The sequence below is a fragment of the Xenopus laevis genome, chromosome 6L (genome assembly GCF_017654675.1).
Source record: "Xenopus laevis strain J_2021 chromosome 6L, Xenopus_laevis_v10.1, whole genome shotgun sequence".
Taxonomy (NCBI): Eukaryota; Metazoa; Chordata; class Amphibia; order Anura; family Pipidae; genus Xenopus; species Xenopus laevis.
Genome location: NC_054381.1, coordinates 55,075,570 through 55,094,016, shown reverse-complemented (window position 1 = coordinate 55,094,016; position 18,447 = coordinate 55,075,570). Strand labels below are relative to the sequence as shown.

Here is an 18,447-nt window from a genome sequence, read left to right as displayed (position 1 = left end):
AATTAGGTTTGTGCAGTTAACATTTTTATTTGCTGCCCCAGAAGAAGGTCACAGACTAGTGGAAAAAACATTGGACCACACCATTTTCACCAATAAACTATTCTTAGTTTTAGACCTGCAGAGTGCAATGCAATCTAGTTTTATTCATTTGCACCCAGGCCAACTAATCATAGTAACATGCCCATCAAGTTCAACCTTTTAAGTATATATATAATATATATATATATATATATATATATATATATATATATATATATATATATATATATATATATATATATATATATATATATATATATATATATATATATATATGCTTGAAGTAAACTGGAGCACTCTTCCTGCAGATTGCAACTGCCTGGGTGCTGGTTTAAAAATAATACACATCCATAGCAAAAAACCGCACTACCAGGTCTTTATCCAAGTGAAAAGAAAATTTATTAAATATACGACGTTTCGGCCCTGTTGCTCGAGCCACCTGAAGAAGGCTCGAGCAACAGGGCCGAAACGTCGTATATTTAATAAATTTTCTTTTCACTTGGATAAAGACCTGGTAGTGCGGTTTTTTGCTATGGATGGATGTATGTATATATATATATATAAGGAGATTTTGTGTACTCACCGTTAAATCTCTTTCTCTTCAGTCGCTTGGGGGACACAGGGACAGTGGGGTATAGCTGGAACCACTAGGAGGCAGGACACAATAAAAAAATAGAAACTTGACCCCTCCTCCTCCTGCTATACCCCTCCTCTGTAGGCAGAGACACTCAGTTCGTACCAAAGGAGAAACAGGAGGTTATCAATAATCAACAGAAAATCTGATAACTAATTACAAGAAGAACAGTCTGAAGCCAAGAGAAGGCCTCTATTCAGGGAGGGAAGCCCTGTGTCCCCCAAGCGACTGAAGAGAAAGAGATTTAACGGTGAGTACACAAAATCTCCTTTTCTCTAGGTCTGCTTGGGGGACACAGGGACAGTGGGGACGTACCAAAGCTGTCCCCTGAATCTAGGGCGGGAAGTAGAGGCCTACGTGGAACCAGCCACTGCAGCCTGAAGTACCTTCCTGCCATAGTGGGTGTCAGATGCCACAAGGTGCCAAACTGGTAAAATTTGGCAAAAGTATGGATCGAAGTCCACGTTGCAGCCTTGTTCCGCTGAGGCTTATTTTCGAAAAGCCCTCTGGTGGAATGTGCCCTGATTGATCTGGGGGAACCTGACCCTGTGATGAATAGGATCTCTGGATGGCCTGCTTTATCCATCAGGATAAGGTGGTCTAAGGACAAGGAGTCCGATAGACGGATGTCCTCAACCCGGTGCAGGTAAAACTTGAGGGCCCTAACGGGGTCGAGGGTGTGCAGTGCTGCTTCCTTAGCATTGGAAAGGGATGGGCAGAAGGTAGGAATCGTAATTTCCTGGTTGAGGTGGAAAGTGGAAACCACCTTGGGAAGAAAAGAGGGAGAAGTATGAAGTACTGCCATGTCGTTCCGGAAGGTCAACAGAGGAGACCTACAGGATTGGGCAGAGATCTCAGATACTCTCCGTGGCAATAGCCAGCAGAAAAAACTGTTTTCCATGTGAGCCACTGAAGTGGAATAGAATACATGGGTTCAAGGGGAGCATGTTGCAGGGCACGTAGGACTAGGGTTAAGTCCCAATTTGGCACCGGTGAAAGTACCAGGAGCTTTATGTGGGCCATTCCCTGAAGAAAAATCCTAACATCTGGGAACAAGGCGAGAGTTCTTTGGAACAGGATGGAAGTGCCGAAAAACTGAGATTTCAGTGATCCGAGGGACATGTGCAGGGACAGTCCCTCCTGTATAAGGCCAGAAGGAGTGGAGTGGAAAACTTCAGTGAATTGAAACCATTACATTGGCACCACCAATGGTAAGTGAACCAGACCCAATGGTACGTCTTGGCGGAGACCGGTTTGCGGGCTGCACGCATGGTAGAATGAGAGTGTCAGAGAACCCCTTCCATCTTAGAATCGCAGTTTCAGTAGCCACGCCATCAAATTGAGGGTGGCAGGACAGTGGTGAAGGATTGGACCCTGAGAGAGAAGGTCCAGGATGAGAGGCCAAGGTTCCTCTAGTGAGAGATGTACTAGATCCTAGACCCAGGATCTACAGAGCCATGTTGGAGGATGAGAGTATGAGTTCTCTCTGAAGTTTCTTGATCTTTCTTGGAATGAACGCAAGATGGAAGTCCCAGGGAGAGGTGAGGGCGTCTGCCGCCAGAGGGTCCCTGGACCTTGCAAAGAAGAGAGGAACTTTACGATTGTGATCGACCTCTGGCGTCCCCCATCTTTGAGTGATCTTGAGGAAGATGTTGTCCTTTACAGGCCACTCGCAGGGATCTAGGGATGTCTGCTGAGAAATCTGTTTCCCAGTTTAAGAGACCTGGAATGAAGATGGCTGACAGGCGAGTCGGATTGCCTGTATCTCAAGAAGGTTGATGTGAAGACATTGTTCCGATAGAGACCAGCGACCCTGCGCTGACCGACCCTCTGCACTGCTCCCCAACCGGAGAGGCTTGCATCTGTGGTGAGCAGTCACCATTGTGGATCCCCTAGGGGTCTGCCCCTGGTCAGGTGACTGGTTTGCATCAACCAGAGAAGAGAGACTCGAGTCCTGCGGGATAAACGAAATTCCAGGAGAAGGGATTTGTGCCTCCAGGCCGCAAGAATATTCCACTGAAACTCCCTGAGGTGACGTTGGGTGAAGGGAACTGATTCTATCATCGAAACCATGACTCCCAACACCTTCATGTAGAATCTCGCGGTGTGGGACTTCGAGAGGAGAGACCGCACGAGGGTCCGCAAATGCTGGACCTTGTCACTGGGAGAGTTTGTGTCTGGGTGTTGAACTGCATCCAGAGGAAGACCATGGATTGGCTTGGGGTTAACGAGGACTTGTCCAGGTTGATGAACCAACCAAACTCCTGTAATCGAACCATGGTAAAGTGCAACGCCTGCTGGGCCACTGCAAATTAAGGTGCCTTGATCAGGAGATCGTCCAGATAAGGAGTTATGGAGATCCCCCTGGTGCGGATTAGAGCAGTGGCCACCGACATGATCTTGGTAAGACACGAGGGGCCGAGTTCAGGCCAAGGGGAAGGTCTGTGAGTTGGAGGTGGCGATTTTGGAAGGCAAATCGCAAGAATCTCTGATGGGGACAGAAAATTGGGGCCGCGATGACAGACCTGAGGAATTCCAACTTGAACCTTCGCGGTCGAATGAAAGTATGGAGTTCCTTGAGGTCCAGTATTGGCCGAACAGATCCATCCTTCTTGGGAACTACAAACAAGTTTGAGTAATAGCCTCGGAATCTCTCCTCAGTCGGAAAAGGGATGATGACCTCTGAACGGATAAGCTTGCCGATCGCGTCGTGCAGCGCCTGAGCCTTTTGATGCCCCTGAGGATATCTGGACATGAAGAACCGGCGGGGCGGGAGAGAAGCGAATTCTAGGTGGTAGCCCTGACTCACGACCTTGTGTACCCAGGCGTCTTGAGTCAGATTCTTCCAGGAGTCGGCAAACCTGCAAAGCCTCCCCCCCCTACGGCTGAGTCGCTGAAGGGAAGTAGGGGTGAGTAATGCAGACGTGGACTTGCGGGACTGCCAGGATGGCCTGGACATTCCACTGAAGCGTCCTCTGCAGGTGGTGGAGTGTCGTGAGAGATGTTCTTGAAGACAAGTCCGCAGTTTCATCCAGAGAGATCTGCGAACCGATACCGACAAGTCAAGTCGGCTGAAGTTCTGCTAATCACCTGTAGCACATCGAGGGAGGCTTCACATAGGTAGTCAGCCTCCTTGATTTGCGAGGCCAAATGAGCGAGTTCTTCACGGGGGACCCTTGTGGCAATCGCTCGGCATAAGGCGTCCGACCAAGTTTGGACGGCTCTACTTACCCAAGCCGAGTCTAGAACAGGCCGAAGGGAGGTACCTGAAGCAGAGAAGAGGGAACTTAGAATGCCCTCAAGCTTCTTGTCCATGGAGTCCTTGAAGGAGGCTGCATCAGGAACTGGTAAAGCAGTGTCCTTAGATAGTCGAGAGACAGGCGCGTCCACTGAAGGTGGGGAGGTCCACTTTTCCGTTAGTTCCTGTGGAAAAGGATATAGTTTGAGAAAAACGGCGGTTAGCCTGGAAACATCCCTCTGGCTTGAACCATTCCTGTTGTATAATTTGCTCGAGTTGAGCATGAGAGAGGAAAGGAAGGTGAGGACCTGCTGCGGCGCTTAAACAAGGAGGTACTGCAACTAGGTTCAGGCTCCTTTAAGTGAAGGGTCTCTAATACTGAAATGAGGGAATCAATAGCCTCGGAGGACAGTTTGGGGGGATTCCCCTTACTCTGGGTCAGAACTGTGAGATAGTTCACCATCAGACAGAGCCGGATCCTCCTCGGAGTCAGGTGGCAGGGATGAAGTAATGATGGACTCCGCCTCACACTCATCCTCGGAAGGAGAGGGGGCTCTACATTTTGGAGGCTTAGGCCGAGGCTTATCTAGCCACGGGACTCCACCAATTTAGGAATGCCGGCGGCAAGCTTAGATGCCCATTCTGGGGGAGGCTGGGGGTCCAGGGTGGTGGAGTCCCGGGGCTGGCCTGATGGGTCCCCATGGGAGGCTTGGCTTACCTGAGGACGGAGTTCTGACATTTCCGAAACTGCATCAGGTGGCTTGCACGTGGAACACAGAGGGTCCTTGTGACCAGATGCGGCATTTGGCACAAGCTAAATACTTAACCGATGAAGTAGTTGCTGGCCTGGAAAAAAGGTTATCACCTGTACCTTCAGACATGGTGTACACAAGCTGTTCCTGTAAGAGAGGAATTAAGTTAACAATATATATAATGTAGGTTATATATATAAAACTGAAAATGCCTCCCCATGGTACTGCTGGGAGTAAAGCCTTGGAGGGGAGTAAAGGCTGATAAGGCAGTAATTACAAAGCCTGCTGCCCTGTGGCAATAGCTAAAAACCCCACAGTGTCAGAAGTACTGCCCTGTTGTAAGAATAGCCCCTCCCCTAGCAGTGACATATGGTGCAGACGCACGCCTTAGAAAAATGGTGCATAAGGCACTGGCGTGCACTTTTTGGGTTGCGCACAGGGTGCATGTACAGTAAGTGCAAAATCTGCCCCAGCCGTTGCCTCCCCAGGTAGAGTGAAAGACAGCCCTGGTGAAGGGCAATAGTGAGGCACAACTGGTGCTAAGCCCACAATAACTCACTTGTGCTGCTGACAGTGAGGACAGTAGTTAACATAAGTGCCATTCCCATTCTGGACAATTTGTAGAGATGATTTGGCAGCTGTGCTCATTATCTCAGTAAGCCACACCCGCTCCAGGTGTAGGAAATTAACTAATTAGCTAGAGTACTGAGAGAAAGCAAGTGAAAAGGCAGACCTTGCTGCTAGGTGCTCTTTATTGCACACAACATGTTTCAGGCCAGAAGCCCTTTATCAAGTGCCTGTGTGTTTGCTGGAGGCTGATTAACATACTGCCTGGGTCTGAACTAGTGACCTGCAGGTTGCAACAAAGTCTCCTATACTGCTGTGCAAGGCAGATGGATTGTGCAGGGGGGAGGGGGCTCAGAGAGTGAATAGGCTGCTATTAAGGATATATGCTTACCTTAAATGAGCCACGGCAGGAGTTCCAGACTGTAGTGTAGGGATCCTTGGGGCATATAAGGAGGATTGAGCAACAGGATGAACCTGGCTATACCTCAGCCCTGTGTCCCGGCCAGCGCATCCTCTCTCTGTATGTCAGAGGGAGGGAATCAATGCTGGATGGTCAGTGCACAGCACAAGAGACCCCGGTGACATCCTCAAGTAATGGATCAGACTACTCAGTGTAGCTGTCCAGCTCCATATCATGTGAAGAATTGTAATGAAATAAAAATAAAAGAGCAAAATAAATAGTAAAATACTCCTGAATGCAGGAGACGGTCCTAACCTCCTGAGGACACAACGAAACTGAGTGTCTCTGCCTACAGAGGAGGGTATAGCAGGAGGAGGAGGGGTCAAGTTTCTATTTTTTATTGTGTCCTGCCTCCTAGTGGTTCCAGCTATACCCCACTGTCCCTGTGTCCCCAAGCAGACCTAGAGAAATATATATATATATATATATATATATATATATATATATATATATATATATATATATATATATATATATATATATATATATATATATATATATATATATATATATATATATATATATATATATATATATATATATATATATATATATATATATCCAGAGGATGGGAGTTCCCCTTGTGGGATTTATAGATAGAACTTCCTAATTAGCATTGTTTGCAGTAAACCCAGCTTTGCATTAAAGAAATGTAAATCCTTAAAAGAAATGAATGCAATATTGCTGACAATGAGAAAATGTTATAGGAAAATAAGGAAAGCCTTCTAATGTGGCTATGCTTACAAAAAAAGCAGAGAAAGCCATCTCACATTTCTCTGCTCTACAGATATCAGTTGCAAACATATACCCATTCATATAACGAAAAGTGTAAATGTAACTTTAATTAAATTCCTGTTTATTAAAAAAAAACAACAACACACAAGCTATATTTTGTGAGGCCTAGGTCATGGCCTGAGAGAAGTAAATACATAACTTCATTTTCTCAATTTAATGAACTTAACACTATAAAAAATAAATTGGAAAGTGGTCTTACCTCTGATTTGATTTTTCCCATAATTCTTTCACCCAAGAAGGAAGAAGAATGGGCTTCTCCAGACTTGCAGCCACCAGGTATTTTTTACTGCCCACTTCACCAGCAATTAGGTGTGTGACAGAAACATTAAGATCCCTGTACACACAGCCTCCCATGATTTGTACATAATGATGCACATCTTCCTGGTATTAAAAGGAATACACATTTTCTTTAATGTTTACATTTATGCTATTACAGTACTTTGTAAATATTTCCATGTAAATACCCCACATTTAAATGAATGGTTCTTAAACTTACCCTAGTTTCTTTATCGAGGCTGGTGCAAGATATTGTCACATCAGCCATTGCCATATTGTAGACAGGGTATTCAGCACGAGGAACGCGTCTTTGATTCTCCATGCAAAAGATGACAACTTGTGGGCCAACTATCCTACAGCCAAGCTGCATATGTAAGCGTATTTTCCGAAAATGAAATAGGAAAAATTGATCATATCTAGAGACCATATAATTATGAAAATATGGTATCAACTTATTAATCTACTTAAAGGACAGTCGATAAAAGGTTATAAATATAGTACTGTCTTCTGAATATTTCAGAGTAAATTTAGAGAATTCTAAATTCTGAGCAAGAGTTCAAACCCCTTATTAGTAATAAACAGAAACGTTAGTATTTTCAGACACCTGAACAACTGCTTAAAACCTAAAGACCGTCAAGACCAAGTAGTATTGGCACCCAAGGCAATACTGAGTAGCAAGGCTACCACTCCTGCCCCCGTAATGATGGTGCGCTGTGCTGAGGGCAGGCATTGACTGATATTTTGCCTACCCGTTCATCACCAGTGCTCATGTCTACCACTGTCATACTCTCCTTGAAGAGATGTGTTAAAGGAAAACTATACCCCCAAACAATGTAAGTCTCTATAAAAAGATATTGCATAAAACATTATCATTTTAATAATAATTAGCTTTTTTAGTATTATGGGCAATTGGGTAATCATAAATAGAAAATTGCCATTTTAAAAAATAAGGGCCACCCCCAGGGATCATATGATTCATCATATACACAAACAAACCAAACAGACCACAGATGTTAGGTCACATGAGCCAATTAACAGTTCTGTCTTTTGCTTCCACACTTTTTCCTGTTACAGTTAGAGTTGCAGTATTTCTGGCCAGGTGATCTCTGAGGCAGCACAGAGACCATCATGAGGCAAGAGATGTAAAAGGGCAACATTTACTTAAATATATATTCCAGTTTAGTAAGATTTTTAATATGCCACGTAATATGATGTAATCGATCTGCTGCTTAAGTATTTATTTTGGGGGTATAGTTTTCCTTTTAATGCAGGCTCACCCATATGCTGTGCAGTACTGAACAGCATATTGTGAGTGGATAATCTGCTGTGCCCTGGCCTCCCATTGCAACTGTGTGAAACCACTAGATGAAAATATGACCTTTATCATCTGCTTCTGGATTGCCAGTAGCTTGAAGCATATGCCTTCAAAGAGAGCCAATGTAGCATGTTCATCACATATTAACTGCCAGTAGTTATGACAAGACAGACAACCCTTATGCATACTAATATAAAAGTATTCAGTATCTATAAATAAAATAGCAAACCTTTTTCAGATGGCTAAATGCAGCACCACTGAAAGGATCACAAATGTAGAGAGATTTGTCTTTTTCTTTTAAGAGAAGTGCCTCTCTTTCTTCTGTTAGCTGAAGAGATTCATCAGACTGAATTTGCTTGATTGCCTATGAAGACAAAGCAGAAATAAATCCCCAGTTGTCTTTGACAATGAATATTGTTGTTATTATGCTAATTGTAAGGTTGCATAACAGCTCATAGCCCTTTGTGTAGTGTTTGAGCTCTATACATTAGATTTCATATACTGAGCAATTCCCCTGACATCTAAAACACCATGGTGAAGGCAACACAGGAAAACTATTCCAGCTCTAAACAAGCATTTTCGGGTGGGAAGTCCTGTGTCCCCCTGTCGACTACAGAGAAACGGATTTAACGGTGAGTACATAAAGGAACCAGTGGGGACATAAATCAGCCCCAAAAACAAGAGGGAGGGAAGACCTTGCGGCCAAACGCTGTCTCCGCTGAAGCAAAGGTATTAAAACGATAACATTTTGTGAATGTGTGCACTGATGACCAGGTCGCCGCTCTGCATATCTGTTCTGCCGAGGCAGAATTGCGCCATGCCCATGATGCTCCTCGTACGCTTAATGTAAATCTTTAGAGCTCTGACAACGTCAAGCCCATGTAGTCTTTTCTCTTTTGCATTCTTTGGATCTGGACACAAAGACTGTACTATAACCTCTTGGTTGAGATGAAAAGATGATACCACTTTAGGTAGAAATGACGATTGGTCCGCAGTACTGCCTTGTCCTTGTGAAATACTAGTAGTGTGGGATCGCAGGACAATGCTCCTAGTTCGGATACTCTTCTTGCTGAAGCGATAGCCATGAAAAATGCCACTTTCCAGGTCAGCCAATCCAGGTTTACTGATGTCAGTAGTTCAAATGGGGGTTCTATGAGAGCCTCTAGAACTACGTTTAGGTCCCAGTTTGGTGTCGAGGGCCGCCCAGGTGGGACAACATGAGCAACTCCTAGAAGAAAAGATTTTACTGTCTCCTCCAATGCTAGTTTATGCTGAAAAAGTATTGAAAGAGCCGAAACTTGAACTTTAAGAGAACTGAGCTGAAGTCCCAGGTTTAGACCCTTCTGTAGAAAGGATGATATATTTGGTATGGAAAGAGTTTCAAATGGATTTCCCTTTTCTTAACACCATTTCCACAGTCTGTGATAAATCTTTGAGGAACTGGTTTCCTGGCTTTTAGTAAGGTCGCTATTACCTCTGGTGAGAATCCCTGTCTTCTCCAGATGGACTCCTCAACCACCACGCCATTAAATTGAACAGTCCTGGGTTAGGGTGGTGTATGGGTCCCTGACAAAGCAGATCTGATCTGCGAGGTAGCGGTAAGGGTGCTGTTGTGAACAACTCTTGCAGATCGTGGTACCATGTTCTTCTTTGCCAGAATGGTGCCACGACTATCACTAGCAGATTTGACGGTCTTATTTTCTTGACTACCCTGGGTAGCATGGGTAGTGGCGGGAAGACGTATGCTAATTTGAATGTCCATATTTGCATCATTGCATTGTATTTGAGAAAAGGGTACTGCCTCCATAGTCGAAACCATGGAGCCCAATACCCTCATTGCTTGGTGAAGCGTTGGTCTGTGGGATACTCTGAGGTTCCATACTTGCTTCCTCAGCTTGATTTGCTTTTCTGATGGAAGGAAAACTCTCTGTTCTTGTGTGTCAAACTCCAGTCCCAAGAAGATCATCCTTTTGGTTGGCCGAAGCCGAGACTTGGCCCAATTGATCTTCCATCCGAATTGTTAAACACACTGCCCTTTCTAGACTGGCTAGTGCATGTTGCTCTGACCTTGCCTTGATTAGATCGTCTAGAGAAGGCGTCACAGATATTCCTTGGAGTCTCGGGGTTGCTGCTGTAACTGCCATCAATTTTGTGAACACTCTGGGGGCAGAAGAAAGTCCAAATGGGAGTTCTACGAACTGGAAGTGTTGGTTGGCAAAGGAAAAACCTCAGGTATTGGCGATGGTTCGGCCATATTGGTACGTGCAGGTAGGCATCTTTGATATCCAGAGACATCAATGGCTGATCCAACTCGATGCTGCGAATGACTTAACGTAGAGTCTCCAACTTAAATTTCACAGACTTGATGAACTTGTTCAACCCTTTGAGGTCCAGTACGGGACGGAAAGATCCCTCTTTCTTTGGAACAATGAATAGATTGGAGTAATAGCCGTAAAATCTTTGTTGCTGTGGTAATGGAACAATCACTCCTGTCTGTTGTAGTGTCATAATGCAATCTCGAAATGCCCAAGCCTTCGTTGGATCGGTGGGAATTGAAGACATGAAGAACCTCTGAGGTGGGTTTGAATTGAAAACCAGATGGTAACCTTCTGTTACAATTTCTTTCACCCAGACGTCGGAAGAGTGTTGGAGCCATACCTCCCGGAACGGCAGAAGTCTGCCCCCTATTGCTAACGGAGATCCCGGAGAGGGTGCCCCGTCATGTCAAGGTGGGCTTGTCCTGGCCCGTCTAGCCCTGGGGCTTATTTGGCCTCCAGTTTGCTCTAGATTTGTCATTAGACCTATTACGAAAGAATGTTCTTTGAGGCGAATTCCCTCTCACGATAGCCAGTGACATCACTCCACTACTTGCTATCAGATGTACACCGGCATGTATTCCCCCGGCTCCCTTGTGTAGCGCCGCAAAACTCCCTCTGCTCTCCTAGACAGCCTGAGAGCATGCAGCTGCCACAGCCCGAGCTACTCCTGTTCTTTTGCCAGTGATGGTAGTGGACTGCTCCTAGGCATGCGGGCATGTGTGCGGCGGGGTGGGGGGGGATTGGTGTGTGGGCGGTTGCGCCAAACAGAATGAGCAAGTAGTCCTTTACCTGCTCCGCAGATTTCCCGGCCAGAATCCCGTCTCCAGGGTGAGACAGGATAAGTTCTGGGTGGCTATTTTCCCCCTAAGGGGATGTATACTTTGCCCCGGAATTCCTCTTTCCCGCATTAGGGGTTAACTCTTTGGGTACAACTATTTGTGTCCCAAGTTTTTACCTGGGTGTCAGTGCTAAACACCGACTAAAGATCTTCCTTTTGTTGGGTCTCTCTAGAGACCATATAGTCCAACCTCCTGAGGCAGGACACTTGAAAAACTGAAGTACATAGAGCAGGGGTGTCCAAACTTTTTTACAACGAGGGCCAGATTTGGTGAGGTGAAAATGTGTGGGGGCCGACCATTCTAATTGTTCCATTATCTGGGAGCACAAAAGAAAGGGAGGCCCCAAAATGGACAGGGCAACTCTAATGTACAATAGTTTGTTTCAGCTTATACTTGAGGGGATAATAAATAATTATTTACCACACAAATCAGCCCTGACAAGCTTCCTGCATCTGCAACAGAACGACTACATAACACTGTGCCTAACCATAATGCTCATACAGGCCTGGACTGGCAATCTGTGTACAGGCTACTTGCCTGGGACTGGCAACCTTCCCCCCTTTCTCCTCCACCCCTCTGTAGCTCACTCTGACAGCCATAGAGAGAAGTTGTGGAGGAGTGTGCTGTGTGAGTGCAGAAGAACAGAAGTCTCCTGCACAGACTGACTCTGACTGAGGTTTACCTCGTAGTCATGGTGAATGGCAGCACACTGCAGCAGGCAGCCTCTCTCAGAGTCTCCTGAGACGTCCACACGCTGTCTCCCCAGTCCCCACCCAGTTTCCACAGAGGGCAGGCTCACAGTCTGACTCCAGCCAGCCGTGAAGTGAAGCCGTGGGGAGGGGGGCGTGCCTGGGCAGCACAGCTCTAGTGACGTCCACACTCTCACACACCCAGTCTCCTCACAGGCCAGCCAGCGAAGCGGGGGGCGGGGCATGCCGGCCCAGCAGCAGCAGCAGTCTCTCTCCTCTCCAGGGAGCTGCACTGTAATCAGAGGGAATGAGGTGCCTGCCGTGCTGGACGTGGTGACGTTTACAGCGCTGCGCCGCCTCCCAGTTAGTTAGTTGGTCTGTGGTCGCTGGGAGATTAGGTATTGGCTTGCTCCCTGTATCTTTTAGGAATTTGATGCGGGCCAATTTAAAATGGATCGCGGGTCGCAGTTGGCCCGCGGGCCGTAGTTTGGACACCCCTGACATAGAGGAAGTACAAGGGGTAAGGTAATACTGGCACGCCCCCTTTTTCATCTGTCAATCAAGTGTCCTGCCTTCTTGAGGGATGGAGCTTTACCACTGGTTCCTGTGTCCCACGGAGACTGCAGAGAAATAGAGGATATAATCTGTGTTTGTCTTTTTAACTTCAAAATAAGCATGGGTGATTGTTCTGCAAAGAGTGCATTTCAAAGTTTGGAACTTTGTTATAAATATTCAATAACTGAATGTAAAAATATACTTCCCCAGCTGGGTTCTAGAAGTAATATACCCAGATATTTGTGTTATAGATGCAGTACCTCATAAGCTTTGAAGAAGTATTCAGAATTTTCAGGAGACTTGATAAATTTCACACAAAATGGCTCGTTTTCACTCGAAGCCATTTTAACTGAAAATAAAAAAAAAGGAAGTAAAAATGTTAAAACATGTAATGTCATACAAATGTCACAAAACTGTAAAAAGCTGAATATGCAAAAACACAGAGAGAGTGGAGAGCTCATAACCTCTTGTGGTGTCAGGTGTTATGTTGCCAAAAAACGGTCCTTAAAGGGGAACTCTCCACAAACATAGCTTAAGCTTTTTGAAAAGTAAACATAGTTTCAAGCAATTTTGCAATATACATCAATTAAAAAATATGCAGACTTTTCATGATCTTTAATGGTTTGGACAGTTCCCTAAGCCTAGCCCCCTGCTGATCTGTCTGACTACTTTGCTGATCTGTCTGACTACTTTGCTGAGCTGGCTGACTACGGTTACTTTGTATCAGCAGCCATCTGTTCTTAGCCTGCATCCTCCAAAACCCACAATTCCCTGCACACGTGATTTCAATAAGGAACGGAACATCACAGTGCAGTGCATTGTGGGTTATGTAGTTCATGCATGCTGTCTGTAAGCTGTGGAGAAGTTGTTACAATTTGTAAAATCAGTGTTTATTCCCTTCTTCTCTGCCAGGATTTCATATGATGCAGAGAGAGAAGAACCGTTAAACAACTGGATTTCAGCATAGAAAATGGCATTTATTAATACTTTTTGAAGAAACAGGTAACTGTGATGGGTATATTAGGGTTTTTTTGTGTTATGTGGGCCTCTTTTATCAAATTTTGGTTTGGAAGCCAGAGTTCCCCTACATCTTTTCTCTCAGAGCAATGTAACAATAAGAAAATACTTTACAAAGTTAAATAATCCTGAAGAGAAAGAATACAGTTGTTTATGAGTTTTCCCAAAGACAATGCCCAAACTGGCATTACAGTGAAGATAATGCATGGCATTCCTTATCTGGAGATCAAGGGCATAACAAGAGCACAAGAGGGGGGGGGGATTTGAACACTATACAGGAAACACACTGTAAGGTCCAGGCCCCTCTTTTACCTCAGAATACCAGTGCTGGAGACCTATTATCCAGAAAGGTCTGAATTATGGTAAGACCACCTCCCATAGAGTCCATTCTAATTTTTAAAAACTATTTCCTTTTTTTCTGCAACAATAAAACAGTACATTGTAGCACTTGATGGTAATCAAGCTGGATGAATCCATTCTGGTGGCAAAACAATTTTATAAGATTTAATGTTTAAAAGATTTTTTCTTTGCAGCAGGAAAATGGCTCGTACAAATATGGCATAGGGTATGATTTGTCAGCGCTTTTAATTTACACAAAAACAACTGTTTATGTTATGCTTTTAGACAAGACAGGCAATGTTCTAGGTGAGAAAGCTCTAGAAGAGATCACCATAAGTAATATAATGATGTAGGAGCAAGCTGTCTATAAGAAAATAATTTACAAACCGTAGGATTATATAGTGAATAAAGTACCCCCTCTTGTAAAATATAAGGATATTATAAGTTACCGAGGAGTTTCATGACCATATAAAAACACGAGGCCGAAGGCCGAGTGTTTTTATACAGGTCATGGAACTCCGAGGTAACTTATAATATCCTCATATTTTACAACTGGGGGTACTTTATTTATTATAATACACAAATTTTAGTGAGTCATGTGACAGAAATTACATCACTACTCACCGTTTATAACTGATGACATCACTACTCACCGTTTATAAGGATGTAATTTACAAGATATTCACAGCTTTTGTGTATTATATACTGAATAAAGTACCCCCTCTTGTAAAATATAAGGATATTATAAGTTACCAAGGTCCATGACCTCCTGTTTTGATACAGATCATGGACTCCACAATGACTTCTTACATCCTCATATAACAGGGGGTACTTTATTTATTAGAACAAACGTTTTGGTGAATTATGTAACAGAAATTACATCACTAAGCTCTGATTATAACTGATTACATCACTAAGCACAGTTTCTAAGGATATTATTTACAGGATATCCATAGCTCATGTAGTATATAGTGAACAAAGTACCCCCTCTTGTAAAATATAAGGATATTTTAAGTTACCGAGGTAACTTCTAATATCCTCCTATTTTGCAACTGGGGGTACTTTATTTATTATAATACACAAGTTTCATCGAGTCATGTGACAGAAATGACATCAGAACTCACCGTTTATAATGGATGACATCAGGATATAATTTACAAGATATTCATGGCTTTTGTGTATTATATAGTGAATAAAGTACCCCCTCTTGTAAAATATAAGGATATTATAAGTTACCGAGGAGTTTCATGCAGGGGCGCTTTGCCAATGAGGCGACTTGAGACTGTCGCCTCAGGCGGCAGCACCACACGAGGTACCAGGGGCAGCAAAAATGCTGCTCCTGGTACTTTAAGAGCCGTATTTCCGGTTTGAAAACCGGAAATTCTGCTCTTCTAGCGCAGAGAGCGAAGTTAAGCTCTCTGCACTAGTACACTGGCCCTCTCTGCTGCCCTGGTGGACCCCCCCAGACGCAAAAAGGGAAGCGCACGGGGGAGGGCGGCAGCAACTGCCGAGTGTTTTTAAGACAGGTCATGGAACTCTGAGGTAACTTCTAATATCCTCATACTTTGCAACTGAGGGGTACTTTATTTATAATAATACACAAGTTTCAGTGAGTCATGTGACAGAAATGACATCAGAACTCACCGTTTATAAGGATATCATTTACAAGATATTCATAGCTTTTGTGTATTATAAGGATACAGACAAACATTTACTAATGCTTTTGTTGCTACTGCTGCAAGGACTATGAGATTTGCCTGAAGCTCAATAAACAGTAGCTTGTATGTAAGTGTTCTGCTTGAAAATTTCACTCCAGTAAGTTCTGATTTTAAAGAGTTTCCTTTTAAAAATTCATAACTGGGGGAAAAAAGGCACTTATTTTCCCATATGTACTAAGCTGCGAGTCCATTAATCAGGTGCACCTCCAGGGGCAACTATATAATCAACAAACAATAGTTCACAAACTGAAAAGCAACTATGGGTAAATTTAGAGGCGAGGACGCGCCTGCGTCGATTGCGCACGCGTATCCCCGGTTGCGCACGGCAGTCGGGCTGGCCGGGTCGCAAACTTGATTTTGGAAAATCCATATTTCCCCTATGCTGATCATACAAATGAACCACTGATTCGTTATACATTCAACTTTTCATAAGAACAATACAAAGAACAAGACACAGAGTTGCCAGTGCCACACATTTATGTGCAAAGGTAATTCTTGTAGCCACACGCACACCATTGCTTAAACAACCATTTAAAATGATGAAGCCTTGAATGTATGACATAAGGCGACAGACTAAAGTACTTATGACATCATTAAAAGCGACGCCACATTCCCGAGTACCCAGCCAACACCGTGACCCCCGTATTTCCCTCCCCTTAGACAGCTCCGCCTCATCCGTACCTGGAGCCGGTTTCTGGGGGACCAATTTGTCATTCGCGCCAAATCTCCTATTGCTTCCTACAGTGTCCGGCCACTGACGGAAATGACGACCCGTGGTGTCACTTCCTTGTTCGAAGAAGAGGAAGTAGTGACAAGAATAAAGCAGGGTTGCCATTGGGCTGGTTTTCAATTTCATTGGCGGGTTTTCAAAGTCCAAACCCGCCAAGGGCTAGTTTTGGTTGCAGCCGCGGGTTTGGACTTTGAAAAACCTCGAACTGCTGCTCAGCCAGGACGCTTTATTATCTGTGGCCGTGGCGTAGTACTTTTACTATTTTTTATGCATGCGTGCCGCCTGCTTTAGCGATACACCTAGGATAGAGGGAAGAGGGAGGGCTGAGCCATGAGGGCGGAGACTGCAAGAAGATCTGTGGGCAGCCTCTTCTTCCTGGGTTCCCCTGTTGCTCAGCTTTTTCCCTCTCCCTCTATTTAATTGCTCTACCGACGGGTTCCATGTCAGCACTCACCGGCTTTGAGCCCAGCCCGTATACGTTGCCTGGCCGGTGATGGTGAAGACCCGGATCCAGCGGCTGCTGACTGGAATAATATGAGGATGATGAAGCTGCTCATTGCACTCGCCTATGTAGCCTGTGAGTGCCATACTGTCCATTCATTCTGTGGAGTCCGGGGCCGGTGTTTTCTTATAAATGTCATTCACCAGCCTCGTCACTTTCTCCTCTTTTTATTGCGGAATACATTCCTTTTCACTTTGTTGTGTTTGGAAATCCTAAAAGCAAACCTCTAGTTGTTAATGCGTGGCCTTTGTAATGGTAGTCCTAATTTGGGTGCAGATAGGATGAGTGGGGTTGTTTATGTGTGAGGGACTGCTGAGAGTTGTAGTTTGCTGTCCAGCTTAGTAGTGCAGCGTGGTGTAGTGCACAGGGTCTGTCGGTGACTTAAAGGAGAAGGAAAGCCCCAGGGCGCAAAACCCCTCCCCCCTCCCGTGTATTGCCCCCCCTCCCTCCTCCCCCCGGGCCTACCCCTCCCGCTGGGCAAATGCCCCTAACTTGTTACTCACCCCTCTGCGCAGGTCCTGTCCACGGAGTTCACAGTCGCCATCTTCTCCCACGCGCGTCTTCTTCCTGCTCTGACCGGCGTCTTCTGGTGCATGCGCAGTAGGAACAGGTACCGGTACAGCTCTATTGCGCATGCGCCGAATGTCACGAAGTGAAATCAGAAAACTTCGTGACATTCGGCGCATGCGCAATAGAGCTGTACCGGTACCTGATCCTACTGCGCATGCGCCAGAAGACGCCGGTCAGAGCAGGAAGAAGACGCGCGTGGGAGAAGATGGCGACTGTGAACTCCGTGGACAGGACCTGCGCAGAGGGGTGAGTAACAAGTTAGGGGCATTTGCCCAGCGGGAGGGGTAGGCCCGGGGGGAGGAGGGAGGGGGGGCAATACACGGGAGGGGGGGAGGGGTTTTGCGCCCTGGGGCTTTCCTTCTCCTTTAAATGAAGGGACGGTGCGTTGAAGTTGGCCTGTTCTGTGTACCTGTTAGTAATGTGCGCTAAAACGTGTAATTGCTGTATTTACGCATATGTCTAGTGTAACTCCTGTGCCAGTCGCTTCCCTTGCGCTGCTCTGTGCTACGTAGCCTTGGGGAGAGCGAGAGAGGTGACGTGCTAGTGTTGCACAAAGCATCCTTTTTATTCCCCACACTTTCCCATCTCACTTGCGATTGGATAACATCATAGGCATACAGCAGTGCTACACACACCAGATTTAAGCGTGTACACGGGATAGTGTAGGTAAGTGCAGCACAGAGTGTATATGGGGGATGGGAGGTATATATAAGGATATTAGAAGTCACTGAGGGGTGTGACCATATAAAGGCACAGGGCTGCAGGCTGAGTTATACAGGGGGGAACTCTGAGTATCACTCATGTATTATATGGGATAATGTACCCCCTACTGTAAATGATAAGGATATTAGAAGTCACTGAGGGGTTCCTGGTACAGGGACAGGGTGAGTACATGCCGCTGCCTCCCTTTTCCGCGTATGTCTCATATGTCAGTGTATATCCCAGTTTTCTTACTGATCATGTCTGACTCCAGCAGCAATGCCCAACCTCCAGCTCTTGCACCCAACTGCAACTTCCAATACACATGCACGCAGCCGCGGATGCTGGGAGTTGTAGTTGCACCAACAGCTGCAGGATGTTCTTTAATGAAAAAA

General features: G+C 45.2%; 1 protein-coding gene across 1 annotated transcript in view; it reads right to left on the bottom strand.

Annotated features, from left to right (window-relative positions):
- Nucleotides 1-16,330, bottom strand: part of topbp1.L (DNA topoisomerase II binding protein 1 L homeolog) — a 58,500-nt gene extending 42,170 nt beyond the window's left edge. The window contains exons 1-5 of the mRNA NM_001089099.1: nucleotides 16,233-16,330; nucleotides 12,738-12,826; nucleotides 8,306-8,440; nucleotides 6,982-7,125; nucleotides 6,685-6,866 (exon numbers count right to left, since the gene is read on the bottom strand). Coding sequence (NP_001082568.1) covers nucleotides 6,685-6,866; nucleotides 6,982-7,125; nucleotides 8,306-8,440; nucleotides 12,738-12,821 — 545 coding nt within the window. The 5' untranslated portion in view covers nucleotides 12,822-12,826; nucleotides 16,233-16,330. The remainder of the gene's footprint in view (nucleotides 1-6,684; nucleotides 6,867-6,981; nucleotides 7,126-8,305; nucleotides 8,441-12,737; nucleotides 12,827-16,232) is intronic.
- Between the last annotated feature and the right edge of the window lie 2,117 nt (nucleotides 16,331-18,447).